The sequence below is a fragment of the Nilaparvata lugens genome, chromosome 9, assembly GCF_014356525.2.
Source record: "Nilaparvata lugens isolate BPH chromosome 9, ASM1435652v1, whole genome shotgun sequence".
Taxonomy (NCBI): domain Eukaryota; kingdom Metazoa; phylum Arthropoda; class Insecta; order Hemiptera; family Delphacidae; genus Nilaparvata; species Nilaparvata lugens.
This window is the reverse complement of record NC_052512.1, coordinates 1,683,428-1,701,753: the sequence shown is the minus strand read 5'-3', so window position 1 is coordinate 1,701,753 and position 18,326 is coordinate 1,683,428. Positions and strand designations below refer to the sequence as shown.

Sequence of the window (18,326 nt, the reverse complement as noted above, 5' to 3'; positions counted from 1 at the left end):
CGTCAAATAATGGAACACAATAAAAATTAATGACAACGATGTTCAGTTGAGCAATGCTCAATCACACACCACTACAAAAGAATGATAACAGTAATAACACAACTAATTGGACCAACGGTCGAAATTTAAATTACGGATAATCACCAAAATTACACTCAGATGCTGAACACGATTGAAAAAAGGCTGTAGAACCAATGTTTGTTTCCGAGAAATACGTACTTAAAACGTTGAATTGGAATATTGTAGAGTAGGTTTGTGTTGAAAAAGTAAAAATCATTGATGAAATTTCAATTCTGATATAATTATCACCGAGATGTTTTGTTGCAAAAATGACTCGAGAAAATTATTTGTTGATGTATTTTTGTTCCCAGATTCTATCGATCACCTATAGTGAGGTCCACGTTATAATGACAAGGTTTTATTAGCAATGGTATTGCTATCCTTGTCTATCATTCAACAAAGCGGATCGAGCTATCTTTTTCTCGCTTCACTCTGTTGCCAATTGTCTTTTAAAAATGTAGAATTGATAATTAATTAACAAAATTCATCTTAATTATGTAAATTGATTATGAAATTATTGAAAAATATATGTTCTAGCTTAATAAAATATAATTGATTATTTTAAACGAGAACGAACAGTTAATATTACATCAATAAACCTGTATCAGCTACCGTCTTCAGAAGGCATTGACAAGACAGAGGATCGGCAACGTTGTTCTCTTTCTCCACTGCCATTATAACGTGGACCTCACTATATATAAATTCTTCACTTCAATGAGAAATATAGCAAGAAGAGAACAAATATATTGGAACTTAGAATGTTAAATTGAATTTTAAGATTTTCACATATTTTTCCATGGAAGTTTTATACTTTCACAATCAAGTTTCATCTATACAAAATCATTATCAAGACATTATTCCTTATTCAATTGTTCAAGATATGATTTTTACACTATTATGGATAATTTTTCACGGTATTGATAACATTTCTGATTCATTTTCTATTATGAATGTAAAAGTGTCTATTATCATTTGAATGTAGTTGAGGACAGTCAAGGCAAGCGAAGCTATTTACTCGATCCATGTTGATTTGAGAAAGAAAACGTTTTCATGTCTATGAAATCGTATTTACTTTACCAATTATTGTAATTATGACTGATAAAAACTCCTTACAATTGTTAATTTGTCGAAATCATTATTATTCATCTGGTTGTGGAAACATTATTGTGGTGCCCGAAGGATTTATTATTTATTCACTTATTTATTTCATTCCAAAATTGCATCATCAAATAAATTATTGGGAGAGAACCAACGGGATAAACCCAAAACTGTTTATTTTCCTAATTTTGACAAAAAAAAATAAATCAACTATTGCAGAAAAGCTTCTTTTTTCTCAATACTTTCTACTCAGAAGGAACGTTTGAAGATTTTCTCAATACTTACCCTCAGACTATATTTCCAATTTTCAGCCGATTCGTTTATATCTGCAAAAAGGATACAGAAAACAAATTTCAGAAGATCGAAAAGTCATCAAATTTTTAGTGACTATTGAGAAATGATCATCTTTAAATGAGAATAATAATATAACCAGTTTTTCCGGAACCAAATAATTGAAAATGCTATTTTTATATGTGAAGTTTGCTTTTACTTTATTTGGCCTGTAAGCTTAAGAGCTTTGGCCTAAGCTTAAACTTTATTTATAGAATAGAAATGGACAGCACATGAATAATATGTAGCAATGATCATGGAACATCCTCTGATTAATTTTAAATATCTTAGTAGATGATCGATTGAAATGGGATGAGTAATATAATACACAACTAAGAAAATAAGAAAGCGAATTTATAAGTTCTTCAGCTTCGTCATATACAAGGTGCGCCAGAGAAACTTACTTATCTGAAAGTTCAATAAAAACAAAAGTACTTTAGTTAATGTTTCAATATTGTTTTATATGAAAATACAATATTCCATTTTTTTTCATGCAGTCTTGGAAATTACATCAGACCAATGGCGACTGATGAAGTCGATTTTTTTAATTTGTATCCACTCGTCGCAGTAAATCAATGGCATCGCGAATGTTGTTCTTGAGGTGTGCTATGGTCCGTGATCGATCGACATAAACCAGGGATCTCAAATAACCTCATGAAAAAAATCGCATTGAGGAAACGCAAGTGGAAATAAACCTCGTCACTGAAAAAAATGACCACGTCTTCTGGCAGGTTGTCAATCAGCATATCACATGCATTTTGACGGGCAACAAAAACGCGTTCAGTCAATTCTTGAACAACAGCCAATTTATATGGATGAAATTGGAGGTCTTCATGGAGAATTCGTCGAACAGTTGCGTCAGAAATTGCCATAGCAGCTGCGTGTTTGCGAGCCGAACGCTGGGGAGAACGCACAACTGACTGCCTCACTCCTTTCATATTCTCTGGAGTTCTGATGGTTCGTTGAACTTCATTTCTGGATTCAACGACACTTGCACACTCCCGAAACGAGTCAACTCACGACAGAGTCGAATTACGAGCAGGAACGAGTCTGTGAGGAGGAATTTCGAATCAAGCGCGGAAGGTACGTTTCGTAGCAACAACAAGTGATCGACCATTAGAAAAGAAGCTCTCAACTGCGAAGGCCCGCTGCTCTCTAGACCAGAGCATGATGGCTACTTACTTGAGGGAGAATAAACTTCGGACTTCCTCCTCCAGATGCGCCCCCTCCTGCCCTCTACACGACCAATACACCGCGGGGAATTTTGTCAAATAAGTAAGTTTCTCTGGCGCACCTTGTACTTAGTAAAGATATTATAGAAATAGTATATTTCTCAGTTGTGGAGTCTCTTTCAAGATATGGACTATTGGTTTGGGGTGTAGCAAATTACAACTTTATAGATTCAATTTTTTACTTAGACACCGCTATTATTATCATCATCATCATCATCATCATCATCATCATCATCATTCGTCACTTATTATTATCTGTTTATTATTGCCACTTTATTATAATTATTATTAGTCACCGTTATTATTTAGTTGTCTTAGATGAAAATTATGCGCTATAATGAGGTCCACGTTATAATGGCAGTGTTTGATGAGAATAGAATAGAATAAAATATATTGTTTCTCATAAACAACAGTACAATGTTACAAAAAAAACAAAACAAAGATATCAAGTTATTAACCAAATTTATAAAATGATATGGCTCAAAAATATAACAATGTAAGAATATAAAGAAATATTTCTCATTTAAACATCGCCATATGCAGTCATAATGATAATATAACCAAAAGTCATTAGCAACATTTTCCAACTACTTATGCTCATAAAAAACTAATATTAGAAATAAAAAAATCATATTTTTTTTAAAAACGAAACAATACAACATAACATTTCTATGTTACACGATTATACTGCTACATAATTAGCCTACTATACTGTATGGTACAAGAAACAATAATAAGGTACCCCTGTAATGAAAATTGTGTTGGGGTTACCAAACTTTTAGGTTTACAAATATAAGAGTGAGTCAAGCCCGATACTCACTCAATCACAAAAAAAAATCAGAAAAATAAATCTTGAATAAAAATATAAAGTGCCATTAACCCAATGATCTGATCCAATTCTCAATATCAACTATGCTCATGAGAAATTGCTTGATATAATTTTCTAATAAGCAATGGTATTGCAATCGTTGTCTATCATTCAACATAGCGGATAGGGCTATCTCTTTCTCGCTTTGCTCTGTTGCCAGATCGTCTTTTAACAATGTAGGATAATTAATTATGGAAATTCATTATGAAATTATTGAGAATATAATTTCTTGCTAAATAAAATAAAACTGATTATTTTAAATGAGAATGAACAGTTGATCATTCAGAATTACACAACTTACAGGAAAGTACTACAGGCTTACTAGTCCAGTCAATGTAGACTTAAAAAAGGGGGCGTGCTTGCAATTTATATTGTAGTTCAGATTTTCTAATATATTATTTGGGTACATAAGAGAAGTTCAGAACTAATTTCTTCATGCAAAATTTCCTTGTGCTAGATACAGAGTGGCCCAAAACCTCAAGGATCAACATTTCAAACACTTATAACTTATGACACAATGCTCAGATTTTATCGTACTACACTTCATTCTTCTCGGCTTGTCAAGGCGGTCCAAAATCATGCATCATAAGTCAAATTCGGTCGAAAAATGTAAAATTTATTGTTGAGTGTACTCAAGCTCATATCCCAATACATAAAAAATGGCAAATTTCTATATTCAAAGCTATGTATCTCGGTAACCCGAGATATAGTTTTCTCAAATATTGGAATTTTCTAATTAAGTGTGATTGATTCAATTTAGTTTAGAAGTATTTTTGTAAATTTAAAAATGATTTTTGTGTGTTTTGAATTGTAAATTGAGTGTGCAATTGATGAATGTTGTGACATAACCTAGCTACATTTGGACTGTTGTATAAATTAGAATTGGAACCGTTTTGGGCTTATAAGCCTGTGGTACTTTTCTGTAAGTTGTGTAATTATTCTGAATGATTGAATAAATAAATAAATAAAATAACCCCTTATTATAAAAATCATTACTTGATCTTGAAATATACAATAGAATTTTATCTTTTATTTGCTGTAAACGATTCACGAAAAAATATGTTCATAAAGTGAGATTTGATTGTTGAAAAAAATCTGGAAATTGTAGATATTTTTCGCGTATTAACGATTTTGGCAGTTCAATGATAGGGGAAAGTGATTCAAGATGGATTTCTCAACTGAGCTCGTAGAAGATGAATTTATCTACAATTTGGAATCAATTGTGAGTTTCTATGATGTATCAGACTCGTTTTAGAAACTCTTGATCAACAGTAAAATCTCGAAAACAATATAAAAACTGAAATCGCCATTTTAAAAATTTCCTGTAACTTTCGAATTGTATTGGAATCGAAAGTATTATTTATTGGAGTGGGTGGAGGGGGACAATTTCCACACCCTCACTAAATTTGGGAATTTTATCAGAAGTATTTCACAAGACATGCAGCTTTGAATATAGAAATTGGTCATTTTTTGTGTATTGGAATATGGGCTTAAGTACACTCAACAATAGATTTTCCATTTTTCGACCGAATTTAAGTTATGATGCATGATTTTGGACTGCCTTGACGAGCCGAGAAGAATGAAGTGCAGTAAGATGAAATCAGAGCATTGTCAGAAGTTATAAATGTTTGAAAATTTGATCCATGAGGTGTCCTTAAGCGCGCCTCTCCACTAGGAAATACTGAAATGGAGTGCATCTAACGGGTGATTCTCATAGAACATAATCTCATGAACCATTGTGCGGAATATCAATGTGAGGACAATGTAGTTGGTAATGATGGTTGAAGTTGAAAATTAGGTGTTTTTCACAATACAAGGAGCATTTTTGTCAGGTGTACCTGGAAATCTATATGAGATAGAGGCGCTCTACCTGATCTTAGATTGTAGAGCACAAAAATACGCCTAGAGGGATTTTGAATCATACATCTAAATGATAACAATCGGAAGATATTGTTGATCAAAAACTAAAATTCATCAGAATTGATTTTTTTCTTCACTCATTTTTGATAAATCATATCTCATTACTCATTGGAGATAGAGAGTTCCGAATGATCTCATTTTATTTAGAATTTTATGATTTAAAAAAAAGACAAGAGCAAATTTTTCTGTTCGATTACGATATTTTGCAGAAATAGCTGAAAACTGGAAAATGAGCCGAAAATACGAGGTTTTTGGGCCACCCTGTATCTAGCACAAGGAAATTTTGCATGAAGAAATTGGTTCTGGACTTCTCTCATGTACCCAAATAATATATTAGAAAATCAGAACTACAATATAAATTGCATGCACCAATGTATATAGTGACTGGACTATACGTCCAAAACGGTTCCAATTCTAATTTTTGCAACAGTCCAAATATATGTAGGTTATGTGTCACTTCAACATTCTTCAATTACACTCTCAATTTACATTTGAAAACACACAAAAATGATTTTTAAATTGAAAAAATACTTCTAAATTGAATTGAATCAACTACAAATATTTAGAAAACTCCAAACTTTGGAAACACTTTTATAATTATGTATCTTATTTGTAAATAAACTCCTCTGGATGCAAATCATTGACATTCAGAGAAATTATTATTATTAATTGGGAGAAAAGACGCTTTGAATTTTTCAGTAAGTTAGCTTTAAATTGGAAAGCTTGCTAGAAACCATATGAGAACTGGCTGTCATGTTCCTGAGGTTTATTTATTTATGAAGACAACAGGTAACCCTCCATATTTGTATACATCCGACAATTTGATACAAAAATTTTATAATAAAATACAAAAATATTTAAGATTAGCAATTACAAAGTAAGTTGAATATTGGAGAAAATGAAAAAGAGAACAAAAATCCAAGCTTGAGCAATGTTTTTATGAAATGTTTATGTACTTAGTAATCACAAGATGTGTGTGATAAGCCCCTTATAGTGTTTATTGGGTGATGGGTGGTAAGATAGGGTATCATATTAATTAGATAACTAATTATCTAAATAATTAGTTATCTAATTAATATGACACCATATTCCAGCAGACTAATATTTGAAGAGATAGATCTACCAACGTTACGCACAACTTGAGTGACAAATTTATTTATTTTTATTAATAAGAATACAAATCAATTTACCCGTCGTAAAATATACGGCCAACTATAGTAAATGCTTTCAATATTAATTTTAGTACATTAACATCTAGTAAACACCAATTTGAATATCAGAGTAATAAACTAATAAATAAAATTCCGGAAGACTTTATTAAGGATAACATAACAAAAACCAAATTGAGATTAATAAAATCGTGGGTAAAACAAAACTATTTTTTTAATGAGAACTGAGTTGGCTGAATCACCAATTTTGGCAATATTAATTCTTTATTATTATGTAAAAATTATTATTGAAACTCGACAATTATTATATATTATTTTTCTGTGCATTTATATTCTGTTTATCAAGTAATTGGATTATGGATAAAATTCAACATCCATAGATTACCATCCATCGACAGAATTGTTTCAATTGTACTGCTGTTATTAGATTGAAAAAATGTATTTCTTATTTCTAGAACTCGTGGCTGGAGCTCTGGAACTCAAGGCTTCTTTTTCCAGTCACGCCAAAAACTATTGTATTAACTAGTAGTTCTGTGAACAGTGGACCTCACGGAGTTTTCTCATCCACAAGTATTTAATGTCACCCGTTTGAAATGTTAACAAACTCAGTTCACGTTTGAATTTGTATTCATTCATTTCCGTGATAATCTTTGCAACTGATGAAAATATTCCACAAATATTTGATAATTTTTTTTTAATCAAAAATATTATAATTTCTCCAGCATTATTATTTAGTTCATTTAATAATTATTTTTAATTGATTAATTTATTTATTTTTAATTTTTATTTAATTATTTCTGTGGACAATATTTATCATAATAAAAATTAATCAACTAATAAATCAACAACTATTTCAGTTGTAGACAATATTTAACATCATAAACATTTCTTTAATCTCAAATTTATTTTATTCAGAATTATCAGTTGTTTTTTAACTGAATTTTCAGTTCATTAGGTACAATAATTATTATTAGCCTATTAAAATTGAGAAAGACTCATTTATTTAAGAGATAAAGCAATAGGAATGCACTGGCCTATGCTATACACACATTAGTACATCAGTTTATGTATGAATGCAGAATGAATGAATCAATGAATGCAAAATTCTGAGGTGTAGTAACCTCGCTCGAAATCGCGCTGTATACAAAGAGTGTGTCGCTCCCCAGTGTCAAGTGAAATAGACATGGCTTCTCCAGCCATCTGTGTAATCCACTTGTCAGTTGATTGATTATGAATAATTCTATAGTCTGATTAATCCTATCTTCAAAGTAAATAATATATATCGGAGTATGGAGGAATTTCTTTTCCTTTCATATTATCCTTATAATGCAAAATTTCAAAAAACCTTGTGTATATATATACATCGACGCGCAGTTGTTAAAGAAATATTCCTGCTAAATCTCATCGAATTCTATCAATGCGTTTGGCCGTATTTGCGTTACATACAGACAAAAGAAAATTAAGAGTTAAAACATAGACCTCACTACGTTCGGTCAACAAGGCTTCTTTTTCCAGTCACGCCAAAAACTATTGTATTTTAATGATTATTTTTAGTTGTAAAAATATTTCTTGTATTTGGCAATAAATTCATTATTTAAGAAAAACGCACTCTAAAAAAACAAAAATCTGGTGTGGCACACAACTTTCCTTGCTGTTATGAAAATTGATCAACTGACGGTAGTGTTCACGCGCATCTCAAAGTCTACTATACAAAGATGTAAGCCAGCTGGTGACAGGGCAATAGCGCTGCAGACACACGAAGTCTGCTATCTCTTCATAGTGAATCAACAGTTGCCAACAGTTTGCAATTGAATAATCTTATTTTCTCGAACTTCGAGATTATTTTCAATTTTAGGTGAAAATGTTACTGAACATTAATTGTAGAGACTTTTATGCTCAATCTATCCCAATTGAAATTTTTTGTTTAAATGTTATCTGAAGCCTGATAATTGGAAATCTAAAATCAAACTTTGCATAAATGGGGCGGAGCTCCTGAAATTTTTACAGATATGGGACTTGTCGCAGTTGATAGAGCTTATCGATGACTATTCCAGGTATAACTTTAATCAAAATCGTTGCAGCCGTTTACAAGAAAATCGCGAAAACCCCTGTTTTTGACAACATTTTTCCATTTTAGCCGCCATCTTGAATTGCATTTGATCGAAATTGTTCGTGTCGGATCCTTATAGTGTAAGGACCTTAAGTTCCGAATTTCAAGTCATTCTGTTAATTGGGAGATGAGATATCGTGTACACAGACGCACATACACTCATACACACACACACATACAGACCAATACCCAAAAACCACTTTTTTGGACTCAGGGGACCTTGAAACGTAAATAAATTTGGAAATTGGGGTACCTTAATTGTTTTTCGGAAAGCAATACTTTCCTTACCTATGGTAATAGGACAAGGAAAGTAAAAACTTATTTTTACTCACAGAAAGTTTCTGGATCAGAATCCCACAGAGCCAGATCTTGCGGAGTGAGCAGGAAGTAGTGGGTTATCAGCTTGCGGCAGATCACATTCAGGACAGTCTCATTGAAAAATTCCTTCTTTATTTCCACAGCCTGGGCTGTTCGTATCTCTAGTTCGTTTGCTTGAGCTGCATAAACAAATAATTTCTAAATTGATAAGGTAGCAAGAGAGCCTTGGAGAAATCACACATTTTCATCCTGCCAATGTGAACAAATGGTATTCTTTTTCTGTCCAGAAGAGGAGAAATTCATTGGAAAGCATAGCTCCACTGCTGCTAAATACATTTGAACATAGAAGCATATTAATAATAATAATTTATTCGACCAATCAGTATACATTGTACAAAATATTGCAGAAGAAAAACACACTTAACTGATGTAGCCTTTGCATGCACAATACCTTGTATATCAAGGAAACCCCCAAGGTAATCCTGTGTGGGGCCCTTCTTCATACTTTTATTCACAATAGGAAAACAAAAATGAAATGGAAGTAAATAAAAATCAAATGAATATTGTCGTTCAACATTACAGTAGTTGTAGACAACATTGGAAAAATAGATTGCAGCTTAGGAAATTTCATAACATAATATGAAAGGGCTAAATAAAAAGCATCGGGCCAAAAATAGCAGAGTAAGGTAGAATATTACATAAACGAATAAAGCTTTAATACTAGACCCACAGTATAACGCATCTATGAAATGATATTTTGAATTTCTGAAATTGATTCAAAGTAAGAAATGAATTTTTTATTTATTTATTAGATTTGCAGAAACAATTCAATGATCGGAAAAGAAAAAAACAGGCTATTGCCCAAAACTTCTTCAATTTTCTAATTTACTATCAAATTGTCCAAATATTATACATAGGTTACGTCCATTTCAATTTCTACACCAAAACATCAATCTGAAAAATTAAAATACAGTGGACTCCGGTTACAACGTCTCCGGCTAGAGCGCGAATCCGGTTATAGTGCTCTTACAAGACAGGACCGGCCAATATCCCGTATAATTATGTGTATTTCGGATCCTTTTATAACGCGGTGTATCTCCGGATATAGCGCTGTTTCCACATAGTGTGCCATAGCTTTATTGTTGCTCTCAGTGAGTGAAATTCCACAAAATAGACTATTACTAAACAATTCACCAGTGATTGGACAAAAGTGTTATTTATGGAATAGTAAAGAGCCTTTCCCACCTCTTGGAATTCCCTATTATAACCAGTTTGTATGGTGTCAATCACCCCTACTCTTTCCCTCCTGTTACTGTACTGAAAGACTTTGTGAACTGGACATTGTCAATAGACTAATAGTGGTGTTCATGATTTTGAAGCATATTATGAAGTGAAAGAGGAATTTTTGAAGCCTCGAACTCTTTCTCAGGCTTTCAAACAAGTGAAACAAATGATTTCTTTTCATGAGTGCAGGAGAGAATGAGAGTGATGACATGATACTGTAAAATTTGCATGAGATTTCAAGTAGCATAGACAGAAAATTCCTAAATTCTAGAAAAGTTCAAAAACTATCAATGAATATTATTTAGGAAGTAAGATCATAAAATATTTATCAAAAACGCGTTCAAAGTGTTCAGTATATAAAATAAGAATGGCATAGCAATCTAAATATATGTTTGGTGCTTGATTGTCTAATAACCCATTTCCACTGTTGATAAATGGCAACACTGGTTATAGCGCTGCTCCGGCTATAGCGCTCACAACCGGATGGTCCCTTCAACCGCGTTGTCACCGGAGTCTACTGTATAAAAAACAATTTTAAATTTAGATTGATAATAATTAACCAACTGTGAGACATGGAGCTTCTATCCTGCGATCTAGTCAGTCTACAGAAGGGTGTATCAATGTTTCCTCAGTTAGTTCTACAATTATTATAAAAATTCAGCTTGGGGAATACCAACTGAAAACAGTCAAGGTAACGTAAAGTTATTTATTAACAGTAAGGTAAAGTTATTTTATTGATTGAACATTTGAAAACCATTTGTCAGAATATATTAGTGCTAAATTGACCATAGAGTAGTATGCTCCAATATGGTTCATATACTACTGAATTATTGTTACTATATAACAAATATTATTATGGTTCAAATACTTGTTATTTGATTCTGCTTTATTCATATAAATACAATATATGGTGGCTTATACACTTATTCATACTGATATACCAAACCATTCAATGAAATTTGACTAAATATGAACTGAAAAATATTGAATAATATTATAATGGAATGGAGTTATAATTCAAGTTTCTGAATTTCTTCTATTCCTCCAATTGAAATCTTGATTCCGGTTCAAATTCAGTGATTTCAATTGAAATAATAATTAGGAAGGACACTCTTGAGAATGACGAATTGTCGAAATTAGTCGTTTTAAACACTTTAACGGTATCACCGGTCTCTGAGACCGGTACGAAAATTTTGCATTGCATCATTAATTCACCTGACTGTCTTTTTGGCTCCTCCCACTCAGTAGCTGTTCAATGAATATCAGAGAACAATTACTAGTCGTTTCAGGCTGATTAGTAGTCATTCCGAACACAGCCTCAGTTTATTGCTCGGTTGGTGGTTGGAAGAATCATGACACGGTTAAAGTGTAGATATTACAAAGGTAGTAGCTATTTTCTTTAATTAAACATTCAAGTACCTAGCCCTATAACATACCATACTATTAACATACTTTATTGAGGAATATAATTGAACCCACCATCAAATAGCTTGGAAGAGCAGCTTTCTCTCTGCTTACCCTGCCTGAACTCCAAAGTCTGTACAATTGTTTTCAGTCTATTGAGACAAAGAATCAAAAATGATTCGAAAAGGAAAGCCTCGTTGTCCGGCACAAATATGTAGTAATAGGTTAATTCTAGTGTTGGCTGCAGTAGATCAATGTAGGAGAACGGGTGGTCTGACAGCACCGTCGCCTGCACTTTCGTCATTTTCATTATAAACTTTTCCAACATTTCTGTCACACCATGTATTGCTTTCACTGTTTTACCTGTGAAAAGGAAAACAATTGTGAGAATAATGAAAGTCGGAAAGAAATTTATCATCATGTCATCAACATAAAGGCCGGTCCAGACGCTCAAGTTTACGGTCAGTCTTCCACTCAAGCAAAAGAAGGATGTAAAACTGCGTCTACACGCATCCGTCTTTTGTCGGTCCGTATTCCTATTTTTGTGCTCACAAGATCAGTTATCCCATATATCCGGTTGATAGGTAATAATTATATCGCATTTGTTTTACTGATTCAACTGAATAATGCTATATTTGTCTTCTAATCATGTTATTCAAAGTATTTAACAACACAATGAGAGATAATAATATTACTGCTAATCGCTAAATGGCTTTGTTTTACATGCCTTATATCGAGACACACTGATTGTAAGGCTCAACTCACACTTACGCGACTCAGGTAGAGAAGAGACTCGACTCTAGTCGAGAGCATGTGTTTTCAAATGGTGACGTCGCGGAGACTAGAATCGACTGGTCTGAGTGTCACCATTTGGAAACATACACTCCTGTAGACGTTGTGAGTTGTCCATACTCCTCTGAAGCATTGCACGTGGTACCATTCGAATTTATTGTGTTATTATTTCACTCAGGGCTTCAAGGGTTCATGGTTTGTTCATGTATAAACGTGCTTTTAGGTAGCCCCATAACAAATAGTTACAAGGTGACAGATCCGGTGACCGAGGAGGCCACTCCACATCTCCACGCAATGAAATGAGGCGTCCAGGGAAGGTCTGCCTTAGAAATCCCATAGCTGCTCTCGATGTATGGCATGTCACCCCATTTTTTTGAAACCATACAGAATTGACGTTGATACTTCGTCTTCTCAATTTAGCAGAAAAAAATCACGTATCATCGTTAGATCCTTAATAACAGTGATGGTTCGACCGTTTTCTGGAGAAACGTAAGATCCAATAATTACGAGGTTGTATGGGGCTACCTAGAAGCACGTGTATACATAAACAAACCACGAACCCTTGAAGCCCTGAGTGAAACAATAACACAATAAATTCGAGCGGTACCACGTGCAATGCTTCAGAGGAGTATGGACAACTTCTCACAACGTCTACAGGAGTGTATGGACAAAAACGGACAGCATTTAACACATGTTATTATTCGTACAAAATCAATGTTTCAATTTTTTCCTCTTTAATTTTTATAATAGCAACATCCAAGGTACACACTGAAAAAATATTTTTTGAGTTTCGTTTAAAAATGAGTGTGTAACTGTTATTTTAAAATATCCATACCTCCCTGCCCAAACCTGTATAATAATGTAATTGTTAATGAATAGATATGAAATGGTGATTGAACAGAGTGACACAGAATAACGGGAACTTTAAAAAACGCCATGAAACAAAAGTGGGAAGGTCGAAAATGATTTTATTCAAACTAATGTTAAGTTAAAGACTTGCTATTTAAGAATTATTAATAACATCTATCACTTTTTGACAATTATTTCATTTAGATTGCTTCCTCCTGGCTTCAAATCTGTGATGAAGATTCCTCATTGATCGCTGCAACATCTCTGGGATATTGTGGATTTCATTTTGAATTCTTTGTTTTAATTTTTTATTAATTCAAAATTATTGATCAAATTGCGAGCGAAATCCACACTGCACGGCATTCAATGGCAACTGTGCGAGTGAGTATTGTTTAGTATCCGTGTAATCTCACAATTAGGTTGCGTTTCCTGGTCCCATGGGTCTGTCCACCTGCGATTTTCTGTTTGTGGAGCTATCTCAAATCCAATGTTTTCATAGCTTGACCAATACCTGTGGTTAATTATTATAACAGACAATTCAGAATTAAATTAACAATATCCCAGTTGACATGTTCAGGAATCTCAACACAGATTTCAAGAGTGTATTCGAGCAGGAGGAAGCCATATTAAATTAATGAAGTAATTGTCAAAAAGTGATAGATGTTATTAATAATTCTTAAATGGCAAGTTTTGATTTTTACATTAGTTTGGATGAAATGATTTTTGTCCTTCCCACTTTTGTTTCATAGCGTTTTTAAAAGTTGCGTTATTCTGGGTCACCCAGTATATGATTAGTGATATGAATGAAATGAGTGAATTGCGTCAACTGACGTTGTTCGAGCATTGTCTTGGTGTGTCCGAATATGGAGTGTAGGAAGGAGGCTGCCTCGGACGACTCGTGAAGTTTGACGAAGCCATACACGGTCAACTTGTACAAGCATTTCAGCAGCAGACTGGCCTTTTCCAGGGTGTGCACACACTTATCGTCGCCAAACGATATCTGCCAAAAACAAACACACTAATCAATTATACAATTATACAATTACTAGCACGTAACTCGTGCTCCGCAAGAGTCTATTTTAAAACTTGACGTAATAAAATCTTAAAGAATTGCAAATAGGCCTCTAACCATCCTCGGTTAATTAAGAATCTACAGTCTTATAAGTAACTCCCCATTTTTATACAGCTATAATTTCTTTATTCAAGAACCAATTTTGTTAGAACTACATTTGAAGGAGCACTCCTTGAGGTTGTGTTTAACACCAATTTTCATTTGTTTCAGTTTAAAAATGCCCCCTCTCTTGATTGTGGAAGAACGCGCCAAAATAGCAGCTCGTTATGAAGTCTGGGGATCTGTGGTGCGAGTACAAAGGTGGTGGAGGGCTGAACGAGGGATCCATGCTACACTGGATGCAAAAACTGTTGAAAATTGCCATTCCAAATTACTAACAACAGGGAGTGTCGCAGGTGCAAGACGATCAGGAAGACCATCAAAGTCAAGGAAAGCAGAGAATGTTTACAGAGTTCGTGAAATGTTCATGAGGAGCCCTAAGAAATCACTGCGTCAAGGATCTCGTGTAAGTGGTCTTTCACATTACTCTGTTGCAACGATCTCAGTGTTTTTGCATCCAGTGTTGCATGGATCCCTCGTTCAGCCCTCCACCACCTTTGTACTCGCACCACAGATCCCCAGACCTCTTAATACTGGTTCGTTTCGTTCTTCTACAGCCAGGAGAGGGGGCATTTTTAAAACTGAAAGAAATGAAAATTGATGTTAAACACAACCTCAAGGAGTGCTCTATCTAACAAATGTAGTTCTAACAAAATTGGTTCATAGATGAAGAAATTAGCTGTATAAATATAGGGAGTGACTCATCAGACACTCTGTATATGCAAAATTTCAAGTTAATTGTCAGTCCAGTAGTTCAGACGTGATGATGCGTCAAATAAAATTTTCCTATCCCATCCTAGCCAGTTCTTTCCTTTATTATTTAGTATAAAATGATGAATTTTCAATTACATAAAATATTACTATAGTGAGAGCCACGCTATTATGGCACTGCAGAAAGACAGGAGAGAAGCGTTGCCGATTCTCTGCCTTGTCACTGCCTTCCACAGATGATAGCTGATACTGGCATATCTAATGAAAAGCTAGCTTGGTCATGCATAACCAAGCGTGAACTTGCACATACAGGCATCCAATGTGATCACACACTAAAAGCAAACAAAAATAAGAATGAAAAAATTATACACAATTTCATTTTTTCACTACGAAGAAATACTACAATATCTCTTCAAAAAGAATCAATTTCTAAAAATAAGGATGGTGTGTTTGGAAAAATGTTTTCTGAGAAATTGACAAATAATAATTATGATCGAGACCAAACTTTTTTGCTGAAAATTTTCAACTCTAATGAAGATTCTCCATGTAATTTTGACAAAATGATAAACAATGATATTTTTTCAAACTAATTAGAAGTTCAAGTCTTGCCATTTGAGGATTATTAATAGCATCTACCACTTTTTGACAATTACTTCATTAAGATGATGGCTTCCTCCTGCACGAATACACTCTTGAAATCTGTGTTGAGATTCCTGAACATGTCAACTGGGATATTGTTAATTTAATTCTGAATTGTCTGTTATAATTTAATCACAAGTATTGGTCAAGTTATGAAAACGTTTGATTTGAGATAGCTCCACAAACAGAAAATCACAGGTGGACAGACCTGGCGATTCATGGGACCAGGTAACGCAACCTAATTGTGAGATTACGCGGATACCAAACAATACTCACTCGCACAGTTGCCATTTAATGCCGTGCAGTGTGGATTTCGCTCACAATATGATCAATAATTTTGAATTATTTAAAAACCAAATCAAATTCAATATGAAATCCGCAATATCCCAGATGAGATGTTGCAGCGATAAATGAGAAATCGTCAACACAGATTTTAAAAATGTATTAGTTCAGGAGGAAGCTATCTAAATGAAGTAATTGCCAAAAAGTGATAGATGTTATTAATAATACTTGAATGGCAAGCCTTGAACTTCACATTAGTTTGAGTAAAATCATTTTTTCCCTTCCCACTAATGTAATATGGCGTTCTTAAAAGTTCCCGATATTCTGGGTCACCTGGTATGAACAAGGTCTATAAAAACCAGGTCAAGACACCCGTGTTCCTTATGGAGCGGCCATTTTGTGCCTATTTCAAGGCGGTACATTTGAAAATCCAATCTAATTCGACTCACTCGTAACAAAATCATGCATTATGCATTTTAAAAACAATATTCTAGTTCAGATAATACGTGAATTCAGGTTTTCATTCTTTAACTAGTAGTTCTGTGAACAGTAGACCTCGCGCAGTTATAAAGACGTCCCAAACCATAAGCTCATCCACACTGATACACTAACTATTTATTTGATCAGATCATGCTTACACAAGATTTAATTATCATATAACGCTTTCCGGAATTTAGCGAGAGAAAACCAGAAGACATCTAGGCGCCCAGATGAGCTGTTATAAGTTATTTGCATCCTTTTTAATATTGCATTCAATGAGGCATGCAATTTATAGTCTACACAGCTGCTAATTTTTTACCAAGTTACATTGAGATATTATATTGCATGCCTAATGGCATGCAATTTATAGTCAAATCGACAGCTGATTTATGATGAATAATTCTATAGTCTGATTTTCACTCTAATATTGACGTATGAAGGAGGCTCCTTTTTCTTTTTATATTATCCTTGAAAAGCAAAATTTCCAAAAACCTTGTATATACGTCGACGCGTAATTTAAAAAGAAACATACCTGTCAAATTTCATGAAAATCTATTACCGCGTTTCGCCGTAAATGCGCAACATAAAAACATTTAAACATTAAGAGAAATGCCATACCGTCGTTTTGAATCTTAGACCTCACTTCACTCGGTCAATAATGAAATTTCAATAATAAATGCTTCAATTATTCATTTCTTTATTATTGAAAATTGTTCTTTTTCTTGTAACCTAAAGATTATGATTCATAAGGCATTGGGACAAGACAGAAATATGCGAGGCCAACTTCAAAAAGAGTTTAAAGTTACTGTACCGATCAATTAAATCTAAAAATCAACAATTCAGTTTCTAGTATTTTGCTAAGTACTATAATACTGTAGGTAGAATATTTTTTACAATATTCCAATTACTAATAACACATCATGTTATGTTCAATCTACAATGATAACAGCTGAATAAATTCGAAAATTGGTAAACTAGAGCCCCACGTAATGGCGATTTTGCAATGCATAACGGGATTGTGTCATGACCTGTATTTATAGACCTTGGGTATGAAGGAAAACCTTAGACCAGACATATAGAATAGACACGCTGGGAAGTCAAACCTCTGAATCAAAACATGTATGACCTCATACTGGGGCATTCCACGTTATAATAGCAGTGGAGAAAAATAGGAGAAAAACGTTGCAGAGTCTCTTAAATTGACTCCATTTTGCCACTGAGTGTACACAGCTGTTACCCAATTCATCCCATCAAATTTGATCCAATATTTCCAGTCTCCATTTCCTTGATAACATAATCAATTTCATGTAATATTAATAATTCATCAGTAAAATATATTTTTTCATAATTTGATTTTAAACTTTGCTTCCATAGCTGAGATCAGATTTACAAACCTGAAATGACGGCTAATTTGAAAATCTCCGATACACCAATCTGAACTTCAAAACAACAGCAATTAAGGTATTCATTAGATATTCTATTTCAATTTCTTTTAAAAATAATAGAAATGCTATCAATAATAAGATGATTTTAATGATAATAATTCTGAAATAACCTTTCAATATTATTATTTATACCGGTACCAGTGTAGGCCTAACCTATTCCGGTA

At 33.5% G+C, this 18,326-nt stretch overlaps 1 protein-coding gene across 1 annotated transcript in view; it reads right to left on the bottom strand.

The window, feature by feature from the left end:
• LOC111043335 (importin-11) overlaps positions 1–18,326 on the bottom strand; it is a 96,173-nt gene that overhangs the window by 37,587 nt on the left and 40,260 nt on the right. The window contains exons 12-15 of the mRNA XM_039435753.1: positions 14,266–14,452; positions 11,869–12,156; positions 9,120–9,284; positions 1,444–1,484 (exon numbers count right to left, since the gene is read on the bottom strand). Coding sequence (XP_039291687.1) covers positions 1,444–1,484; positions 9,120–9,284; positions 11,869–12,156; positions 14,266–14,452 — 681 coding nt within the window. The remainder of the gene's footprint in view (positions 1–1,443; positions 1,485–9,119; positions 9,285–11,868; positions 12,157–14,265; positions 14,453–18,326) is intronic.